At 46.8% G+C, this 10,858-nt stretch overlaps 1 protein-coding gene and 1 long non-coding RNA gene across 14 annotated transcripts in view; one reads left to right on the top strand and one right to left on the bottom strand.

The window, feature by feature from the left end:
* Window positions 1–10,858, top strand: part of LOC125611283 — a 38,260-nt gene that overhangs the window by 5,709 nt on the left and 21,693 nt on the right. For 9 of the 12 annotated variants that reach the window (XR_007341441.1, XR_007341427.1, XR_007341428.1 and 6 more), the window contains exon 3: window positions 2,348–3,161. This is a non-coding gene — a long non-coding RNA (uncharacterized LOC125611283). Of the gene's footprint in view, window positions 1–2,347; window positions 3,162–9,144; window positions 9,332–10,858 lie in introns of those variants that run through there. The other 3 variants (XR_007341440.1, XR_007341430.1, XR_007341446.1) reach the window with 3 other exon arrangements.
* Sp2 (Sp2 transcription factor) overlaps window positions 3,969–10,858 on the bottom strand; it is a 30,114-nt gene continuing 23,224 nt past the window's right edge. For both annotated transcript variants that reach the window (XM_015506666.2, XM_015506665.2), the window contains exons 4-7: window positions 9,326–9,638; window positions 6,972–7,146; window positions 6,502–6,695; window positions 3,969–5,203 (exon numbers count right to left, since the gene is read on the bottom strand). In XM_015506666.2, coding sequence (XP_015362152.1) covers window positions 5,103–5,203; window positions 6,502–6,695; window positions 6,972–7,146; window positions 9,326–9,638 — 783 coding nt within the window. In that variant the 3' untranslated portion in view covers window positions 3,969–5,102. The remainder of the gene's footprint in view (window positions 5,204–6,501; window positions 6,696–6,971; window positions 7,147–9,325; window positions 9,639–10,858) is intronic.

Here is a 10,858-nt window from a genome sequence, read left to right as displayed (position 1 = left end):
TTTTTTTTTAACATTTATATTTTAGTTTTAGGTGAACCACACCTGGCCCTTTTTATTTTTTATTTTGAGATAGGGTCTCTCTAAGTTGCTTAGGGCCTTGTTGAGGTGGGCCTCAAACTCACAATCCTCTTGCCTCAGCTTTCCAAGTCATTGAGATTACAGGACACACCACTGTGCCTGGCTGTACTCCATTTCTTGACTTAAGTAAAAAATTTTTTTTTAATTTTTAAAATTTTTGAGGCAATTTTAGATTTACTGAAAAATTACACATATAGTACAAAGATTTTCCATATACACTTCACCCAGCTTCTTCTAAAATAAAGAGCTTACTAACCATAGCACAGTTACCAAAAACAAGAAATTAACAGTGATTCATAGGCTTTATTTGAATTTTGCCCTTACCCCCAACTAAAGTCCTTTTCCTCTTCTGAGATCCAGTCTGTTCTCATATTGCATTTGGTGGTCTTGTCCTCTTAGTCTCTAGGTCTCAGTCTTTGAGCTCTGTTGTCTACATCCCCTGACACACACACTTAAGAATGGGTATGGAGCTGGCAAGGTGGCTCACAACTCTAATCCCAGAGGTTGAGGTAGGAGGATCGTGAGTTCAAGGCTCAGCCTCAGCAATTTAGCAAGGCCCTAAGCAACTCAGTGAGACCTGTTTCTAATCCCTGCTTGGGATGTGGCTCAGTGGCTAAGCGCCCTGCGTTCAATTCCTGGTACCAAAAAGAAAAAAGAATGGGTATGGAATGTGGAGAGAGAGGGATCCACATCACTCTGGGAATGATACATCAAATCTGGTTGGAGACAAACTGAAGGTCGGGTTGGCCTTGGGTGGGGTGGGGTAGTTTGCAGAACTGTGTAGACTGCAAAGCCTCTGCCATATTCCCTTTTGCCTGTGGTTAAGGAAGATGCTACTAGCCTGACTCTGTGTGTGTGTGTGTGTGTGTGTGTGTGTGTGTGTGTGTCCATTAGGATCTGAAATAGGACTGTTTCCTGAACTCAAATCTTGTCCATCCCTGGGGAGGCCAGGGTGTCCCCTTGCTATGACCTTACCAGTCCATGATTTTTTTTTTTTTTTTTTTGCCATACTGGGGATTGAACCCAGGAGTACTGTACTCCTGAGCTCCATCCCTACTCAGTCTTTTTATTTTGGGCCCTTTTAATTGAATTTCTCGCTATATTACTAAGATTGGCCTCAAATTTGCCATCTTCCTGTCTCAGCCTTCTGAGTCCTGGGATTATAGGCATTACTACTGTGCCTAGCTCCTGCTGTATTCTTTTTAAAATATTTTTTTAGTCTTTGATGGACCTTTATTTATATGTGGTGCTGAGGCTCGAACCCATACCTCACACATGCTAGGCAAGTTCTCTACCACCAAGCCTCAACCCCAGCCCTCCTGCTGTATTTTTAAACAATTGAGCCAACATTTAAAGATTTGGAGACTTCACACAAAACTCTGTGTTTTAAGTCAGCTTTCCAATATTGCACCTAACAGAATGCCCGAGATAAGAGGAAGGTTGTTGCGGATGGGAGGCTGAGGCAGGAGGATTGCAGGTTTGAGGCTAGCTTTAGCAACTTAGTAAGACCCTGTGTCAAAAAAAATAAAATAAAATAAAAAGGATTGGGAATGTAGCTTAGTGATAAAGCACTCCTGAGTTCAATCCCCAGCACCAAAAAAAAAAAGGTGGGAGGGCTAGGATTTCAACTCAGTGGTGTAGAGTGCCCTTGGGTTCGGTCCCCAGTACTGGGGGTTGGGAAGAAAGAAAGAAAAAGGAGAGGTTTATATTTCAGCTTAGTTTTGGAGGTTTCAGTCCATGGTTGGTTGGCTCTGTTGCTTTTAGGCCTGTGGGGAGGCAGTAGATCATGGTGGAAATGCGTGATGAAGCTGCTTACTTTCTGTGGCTAGGAAGGAAAGACAGGAAGAGGAGGGGCTGGAGTGCCAATATTCCCTTCAAGGCCATGCGCCAATGAGCTGACCTCCTCCAGGTCCACACCTCCCAATGGCACCATAGGCTGGACCAGGCTTTAAACACATGGACCTTTTGAGATGTGCAGGATCCAAACCATAGCACTCCACATTTCTAGCTTCTCTTACAAAAGTCAACAGACATGGCATTCTTGCACAGCACCAACTGGCCAAAGCCAAGTAGGGACACCCAGTTGGTGGAGTGTGTGTCCCAGTTTTTGGTTTTTGTTTCAGTGCTGGGAATCAAACCCAGGGCCCTGGACATGCTAGGCAGGCACTCTGCTACTGAGCTACATCCCCAGCCCTGTGTGTCCCAGTGTCATAGTCATGTACTCCCCAATATTTCATTTGCCATGGTGCTTGCTCTGTTTTCCTTACAGTTGAAAATGGTTTCCCTCTGGTCCCGAAGCCACTGAGTGCAGTGGGCTAGTGTTTAATTGAAACACGTGACAACTAGAGAAGAAGCCCCCCTCCCCAACGGCCTCGCGGGCCTGAAGAATGCCCCAGAAGGAAGGTCTGATTAGAAGAGACTGGAATGAGGTAGGGTAGGAAGGAATCAGCCTTCAAGGGAGGGAGGGAGGTGGGGGAGAGTTCCTAGATCACAGCTCATCTCTAAAGGATGCCAAGGTGTCAGGTCAGTTTCTTCACAGAAAGCATAAGGCACCAGCCTTGGAATCCACTCCCAGGAACAGTAATTCTTTGTGCCTAAGAGCAAAATCAAGAACATGTGGCAGAAAGGAGCCAGTTGGTTAATACATCCCTTCTCTCCACCAACCCCTCATTCAGAGCATGCAAGGCAGTTTTCCAGCTGTGCCACCCACACATAGGGGATAGGTAAGTGTACCTCACGCCTTCCCCCGGTTGTCAGAGCAGCAATGAGATGCAGGGCTGATGGGCTGAGGAAGAGGTTCTCTGCCAGGGTCCATTCAGCTGCTCTTCTAGTATTTTGCCCTGAGAATTGAATGTAATGGGAAGGGTCTCCCTACCTGCTGACAAGTGAGCAAAGGCAGAGAACCTGGATCCATCTAAGATCCTTGTCCTTTTTATTTTTTTAGTCCTGTGCAGGTCAACTGGCACTAAAAGAAAAGCTGTTTTGTAGCAATGCAGGTAGCTGGCAACAAAGGCAAGAGGACAGGGCAGTGAGAATGAGCCTCACCACTCCTGAACAGGACCGCCACCCTGGGTGTCCTGAAGGTGAGTAAAAAGCACATTCTGTTCTCTGCGTGCTTGAGATGACTCGCCTTTCCCTTCAGCCCCAGATGCTCTGCTCTTCAGGCCCCAAAGAGGCTTAAATATCAGCTCTGACCTTTACCTGCATAATACCACAACCCTGGACTTCCTGCCTCCCCCCTCAAAAAAAAAAAAAAAAAATCCCCACCAAAATTTCAGATCTGTAAAACCTTGCTAAAACCAAAAGGTGTCCATCAACTGACTGCCCTCCCTGGGATGCTGGACAAGGGGACAGAAGAAAAACAGAACCTGGCCAGCCAGGGTCCTTTTAGGAAAAGCTGGGCTCACAGGCCTCTAGCTGCTGGGCCCTCTGAGGAATCTGCCTGGTCCTGTGCCTTAGGAAGGGCCCTGAGTCCTTGGGAAACTGTTTTTTCCAGACTCTGAGCCTTTTGGAAGTGGCTAAGCCAAAGTCCCTTGGCTCTTCTCCCTAAACTTATTATGGGCTATGAGGCCAAAGCCCTCCCCTCCAGGGCCTGGGAGTTGTGGGGGAGTCAGCTTGCTGGCTGAGGGAGTGCCTGCTGTAACTTGTCTCTGTGGCAGAAGCAATACTGGCTTGTGGAAAACAAACACACACTAGGTGGGCCCTGGCCTCTGAGAAGGTCTCTGGAGACGCTCTGGGGACTTCACTGTGAAGCACATATGGCTGCAGCCCCTAGGCAGGGTCCTATCTTGGTCCAGGTGTGGATCGCTCTGAGAGACAAAGGCTCCCTCCTCTGGAGTCCTTCTCTGAGCCCTCCAAGGTAAAACAGAAAGGAAGCCAAACTGCCAAGGTGCAGATTTTGCCTCAGGCAACTAAATTTATTAGCAAGAAAAAATTTTTGTCAGCCCAGCACTGACCAACAGAGTACATTGTTAATAAAGGATAACAAATCTGTCACTTAATTCATAAAACATACCTCAAGCAGTTACAACTAAAAATAAAGTTGGATTTTTGTTTAATTTAAAAGCCTCAAAAATAACAAGCAATATGTTTTTTAAAACATGTAGTAGACACAATCGTCTATTATACAATATACACTGTACACAGTTGAGCTTGGGTGGGGCATGTGAGATGAGGGGGGAGGGAGGAGGTTCAGGATGGAGGTGTTTTTGAGTTGAAATGCTGTGTCACTTAGAAAAGAGAATTGCTAGAGTGAGAAAAAAATTCATATGCTCATCATTGCCCCCCAAAACCCTAAACTGAAAGCAGGCATGGGGGGAGGTGGTTACGAAGGAAAGGAAGAAGGGAGCAATTAAATAAAACGTCCTTAAAGCACACACAATACACAGTGTTCATCATCTGAAGTAGAGAATATAAGGCAACGTTCTCCATAGAAAAAGGGGTGCAGAGAGGAGTCCACGGGTGTCTGACGTTTGAATGGGAAGTTGGAATGTCTGGAGGAGAGCCGTGGCAGGGCTGGGCAGTGGAGTGGAGGTGGCTCCTGAGCCTCTGCAGAGGTGGGTGCCAGTGGGAGGCTGGGTGCCAGGCACCAGGGCATCCCTAGTGGGTGGGTGGGGGCAAGGAGGCACAGGAGTTGGGGGGCATGGCACGGTGGGACTCCGGCAGTGTTGGGAGTGTTGGAGGCAGGGAACAGGGCAGGGGCGGGCTCACTTTGCTCCTCGACGGAGTGAAATGCGTTTTTCCTTTGGAAATAAGGGTTCCCATGCGTCCTGGTTTAGAACGTCTCATTGGGCATGGCCAGTGTCCATGGTCTGGGCAGGACGGGAGCTCATGGTGGGAAGGAAGGGCCAGGGCGGAGCCAAGGGGCTTCAGAAGGAGAGCACAGGGAGCAGAGCCCCTTCCTGTGGGGACACAGCCACAGAACAGCAGCGGGGCTGAGGGCAGCTGTGGGCACCTGTTCACTAGGGGCCCAGGCAGGACAGATGGGGGAGTTGTGTCTTCAGGTCCTCCTGTCTCAGTTGGCCTTATAAGTTCTTCGTGACCAGGTGGGTCTTGTAATGCTTGGTGAGGTGGTCACTTCTCATGAAGCGCTTCTGACACTGGGCACACTCGAAGCGTTTGTCCCCTGGGAAGAGGAGATGTCCATCACATGTGGAGCCCATGTGCAAACACTGTGGTACCCCAAAAAGAAGGGAGTACATGAGGGGCCCCTGGTAAAGCTGTCATGGCCTCGTTGCCATGTTCTGTCCACCTCTTGCTCAGATATTTTCTCCCTGCCATCTGCTGCTCTACACTCTGATCCGTCCTCACTTCCCTGCCCCATCTGACCTCTCCAGTCTCCTATGTTCTCTTCCTTATCTTTGCCCAAGATGTTCACCCTGAGCCCCTGCAGTCTTCTCTTGTGGGACTGCCTGCCTGCTTTGTTCTGATCTGTGTTCCTTGGGCTTTACACCTGCAACAACACCTTCCCTCACAGGAAGGCCCCACTCCACTCTGACCTCACCAGCCCTGAGCACTTACTGACCTGAAGCACACTGACCCCGGCCAGGTCAGCCACTGTTCAGTGAAGTGTTTACTCTTCTGCGTCTGTCCCACCACCCTGGCCAGGAGCTTTGGGTCACAAGTCCCCTATCCCAGTCCCAGTACAAGGGGTCTGTCTGCTCACTGGGGCATTCACTATAGCATTTTTCTAATAGTTTTGCATTATTTGCCAGTACATTCAAACATGTGATATCAAACCTACAATATAAAAAACAGTATTGCTTAGGAAATAAATGAGTAAAACAGATAAACAATTTAAGGAAAATCATTATGTAAATAACAACAGGAGGACAGCATGGAATAGTGATTAAGAAATGGACCTGGGGGCTGGGGCTGTTGCTCAGTGGCAGAGCTTGCCTAGCATGTGTTCAATCTTCAGGCATGGGCTCAATCCTCAGCACCACATAAAAAGAAACAAATAAAATAAAGGCATCCTGTCCATTTACAACTATAAAAAGATTTAAAAAAAAAAAAAAAAAGAGAGAAAGAAATGGACTTAGGAGCCAGAGAGCCTGGGTTTGAACCTGGCTCTGCCTGTCATTAGCTAGGTGACCTGGCCGCCTCTCCAGGCCTCAGTAAGATGGACATTATCAAAGTACCTCCCAGAGTGTCCTTACCGGGATTAACTCAGGTAATCTGTAATGTCTTCTGAGAGTGTAGCACACTAAGTGATTTTATGCAGATGTGGCAGAGGTCACTGGGGTCATGTAATGCAGTGATACCACTCTGGAGGAACACTGCGATTAAGGAATGGCCGCAAAGAATTTCTGGGGTAACCTTTGGACAGTCGGTAGCTCTTGTTCAATGTAGCAGCTCCTGACAGGCCAGGGTGCTGGTGCACCGAGGGCAGCAAAACAGGGCTGAAGGGAGGCGGGAGCTGACCTGTGTGGGTGCGAGCGTGCCGCTGGAGCTCGTCACTCCTCGTGAACCTCTTTCCACAGAAGAACCAGTTGCAGACGAATGGCCGCTCCCCGGTGTGCAGGCGCACATGGGCCCGCAGCAAGGATGTCTTCCGGAAAGTCTTGCCGCAGTCTGGGATGTGGCACACGTGCTTCTTCTTGCCTTGCTCTCCAGACCTGAGAATTGGATTAAGGGTGGGGTGGAGGGAATGGGAAGAAGGGAAGGAGGTGGACAGAAATAAGATACAGCAAGGTTGTAGGCACAGAAAAGACAAAAACAAACAAAAAAACAATGCTAAAGGTGTAGCTCAGTGGTAAAATGCCCCTTGGTTCAATACTCAGTACTGGGGGAAAAAAAAAAGACAAGCTAAGCGTAAGCCCTGGGCACCCCTGGAGGGGCTTGGGGAACAGTGCACATGCCAGGATGCTGGTGTGGCCTAACCCTTGGATTACCTCTTCTCCCCATCCTTGCAGTTGGGACATGTGCAGGCCATGCGGCGCCGCTTCTCCCCAGGCTGGGCCTCTCCGGCCAGGGCCTGCTCCATCTGCAGCTGTATCTGGGTGGGGCTTAGCCCACTGATGGTCAGGTTGTTTCCAGAAACATTCTGCACCGTCAGCTGCTGCTGCCCTGTGGTAAAGAGAAGGCCACAGTTTACAGAGAGGAAGCCTGAAACCTTGAGTCAAAAGTTCTTCCTTTCTGCACAAAAGGATAATCACTGCAGCTGCTATTTTTGAGAACCTGTTAGAGACCTCAGATAAACCTATAACAGATACTATTATCCCCAATTCAGAGAAGAGGAGACCACATTAAATAACATATCAAGGTCACATGGCTAATAGATAGTAGAACCGGAAGTGAACCCAGGTTCAGAGTCACTGCCCTGAACCATCATACTTCACAGGCAAAATTCATTCAACTCACCTCATCTTTTTATTTTCTTATTATTTTATTTTTATGTGTATTTATTTTTTGCATTACTGTGGATTAAACCCTGTATGTCACACATGCTGAGCAAGAGTTTTACCATTGAGCTACACCCCAGCCTCGCTTTTTTAAAAATTTTTTTGATACCAGGGTTGAACCCAGGGGTACTTAACCATAAAGCCACATCCAAGCCCTTTATATGTGTGTGTGTGTGTGTGTGTGTGTGTGTGTGTGTGTGTGTATATATGTATTTTTTTTTTTTTTTGAGACAGTGCCTCATAAGTTGTTGTTGAGGCTGGTTTTGAACTTGTGATCCTCCTGCCTCAACCTCCTGAGCCGCTGGGATTACTGGTTTGTGCCACCACACCTAGCATCCCAGCCCTTTTAAATTTTGAGACAAGGTCTAAGTTGCCAAGGCTGGTCTCAAACTTGAGATCTTTCTACCTCAGCTTAGAGTAGCTAGAACTGCAGGCATATGCCACTGTACCAAACTCAAAATGCACTTTAAGATGTTGCCTACAGGGGTTGGGGTTGTGGCTCAGTGGCAGAGCACTTGCCTTGCACAAGTGAGGCGCTGGGTTCGATCCTCAGCACCACATAAAAATGAATAAACAAAATAAAGATATTGCATCCATCTATAACTAAAAAATATTAATTAAAAAAAAAAGATGTTGCCTACATGAACCAGGTGGATGAAGCAGATGCATAATCCTGGCTACTTGGGAGACTGAGGCAGAAGGTTGCCAAGTTTGAGGCCAGCCTCAGCAACTTAGTGAGACCTTGTCTCAAAATTTAAAATAAAGTGGTAAAGCTCCACTGGGTTCAATCCCATGTGCAACCAAAAAAAAAGTTAAAGACATTGCCTACATGATTCCAGTTACAAAGGGTCTTACCTGGCATTGTCTTAGAGCATTCTTCCTGTTTCCTCTACCTTAGGCCCTTGTTGATTATCCACTCTACTTTTAGGATAAAAGTCTCTAGGGACTTTTGTTAGTAAGAGAAGATAGTTTTATGGGCTCTGGGAAAAATTAAGTCCTCTAGGATGCCTTGTCCTCTCTTTTGGGGCCCCCAAATGGGAAAACCAAATGCATAAAGTACTGTAAATTCAATAAGGATGAAGAGGTGAGCCAGGAATGGTGATACACACCTGTAATCCCAGCTATATGGAAGGCCGAGGCAGGAGGATCACAAGGTTGAGGACAACTGGCCTAATTTAATTTAGACCCTGTCTCAAACATTTAAAAGAATAATTAAAAGCTGGGGATATAGCTTAGTGGTAGAGTGCCCCTGGGTTCAATACCTAGCACCCCTGGGTTCAATACTTAGCACCCCAACAAAAGATGAAGAGAGGAGATTCAGAGTTCCTGCTACCTTCAAGTTTCCCTTCAACCAGATATAGGATGCAAAGAAGCACTTTTGCTAGGTAGCTTCAATTCTTCCTGTGATTATTTCTGAGGCCACTTTCTCAGCATACATACCACCAGTGACCTAAAGTACAGCACAAGCTTTCTCACCATCCAGGGTTCCTTCCTCACCCTCAATCTCAATGCCAGCCTTTCTAAGAAGCTTTTGACTTCCTTTACTCAGAATCTCCCCTGAACATATGTCCTCAGTTTGTATCAAATTAATCTGGGTACCCCAGGAAATTTTCCATCAGATTCAAGGTCTAATGGAGACTATGTGATTTACTCTATCTCACAGCTCTACTCTAAGAACCAATTGGGAAGATACACATGGACGTGCTCTTAGGCTGCAGAGGACCAGGCAAAGAATGGGCAGTATCCTCACTGCTGCTACTGGGAATCCCCAGGTTGGCTTCATTCCCATGTGCTGGGCACACAGGCCTTGTTGCCAACCACGTGGCTGAAGCCTGTTTCCTCACCGCCAGTGTTGGTGATGGTGACAGGTACACCCTGGACCTGGACTCCATTGATGTTGATGGTCTGCATGGCCTGGGCCGCCGCAGCCAGCTGTGCAGCATTCAGGCTGATGATGCTCCCAGCGGGTGCAATCTTTGGCAAGGGGCGCTCTTTTCGGAGAATTGCAGCTGAGTGCTTTTTGCTGGTCCCACTCAGATGGGGAGCCCGGGGTGCAGGGCTGCTACACGTGGTGGTTGAGGTGGTTGCAGCTGTAGCTGGGGGGCTGTCCTGGACAAGGACTGTCTGTACTTCACCAGAAGGTGTGCGGATGTAGACCTGGGGGGCCAGAGAGAAAAAGTAAGTGCTCTGGGAAAGAGGGCTCCTGCACCTTCATATCTCCTTGCCCAATTAAGAACAGGCAGTGCCTCTCTGTCAGCCCAAGTCTCTCTTCCAACAGCCCAAATCTACATTTATACACTGTTGATGTTCAACAAGGGGCTCCTTGTACTAAGCTAGCAAGGCTGGCTATTGATTTGAAACCAAACTTTTAATTTACTGTGTTAACACAGAAAAATGTCAATGCCAAATCTCAGAGTTGGAGAATTAGAAGATAGTGACCCCAAGACAAAGAAAAACAGATTCATATTAGTCCTCAAGAGACATGTAAATAAGAAATAATCTTTCCCCAATCCAGACTGGCAAAGATAAAAAAAAGTGTGTGTGTATGTGTGTGTGTGTGTGTGTGTGTATTTTATATAACAACAAAAGAAGTGGTNGAAATAAAAGTGTGTGTGTGTGTGTGTGTGTGTGTGTGTGTATATATATATATATATATATATATATATATATATATATATTTAGACATTATCTATGTCTGTAGACATGTCTATTGATGTGTACTTCCTAGCTGTGTCCACTAAGCAACACCTTTGTAGCAATAAGCTCACGCCAGCACCCAAGCCCCAGCTTCTACATCAATGCTCCACTAAAGGGAATGGGAGAAGCTGCCATTGTAGCTCAGTGGTAGAGCGCCTGCCTAGCATGTGTGAGGCACTGGGTTTGATCCTCAGTAGCACATAAAAAATAAAGGTATTGTGTTCATCTACAACTGAAAAAAAAAATCTTTTTTTTTTTTTTTAATTTAAAGGGAATGAGAACTCCCCAGAGAAAGAGTTAATTCCAGGTTGGGGCAGGGAAGGTACAAGAAGAGATCAGGACGCTTGTGCTGGGAAGTTAGGGAAATGCCCACAGCATGGTGAGGATAGGTGAAAAGCCAGCACGAGGGGCCCCACTGATCAAATCTGGGACAATTTAAACATTGAAATAGTTATATTAATGTATTATAACCCATTGAATAAAACAGGAATCCATGAGTCCATACTGAAAAACATATAAATGGGATGGAGAATGAGAGAATTAAAAAACTGCTGTCACATCCTCCGAGAAGAGGAACCTGGACTCCTAAGAGAAATGGTTGATTCTTAGGCTGGAGCTGGGAAGATCAAGGAATGAAGTCCTGATGTTCCAGTGTGGATGAACCTGGAGATTATGCTAAG

The sequence above is a fragment of the Marmota marmota genome, unplaced genomic scaffold, assembly GCF_001458135.2.
Source record: "Marmota marmota marmota unplaced genomic scaffold, marMar, whole genome shotgun sequence".
Classification (NCBI taxonomy): Eukaryota; Metazoa; Chordata; class Mammalia; order Rodentia; family Sciuridae; genus Marmota; species Marmota marmota.
This window is presented reverse-complemented; position numbering and strand designations above follow the sequence as displayed.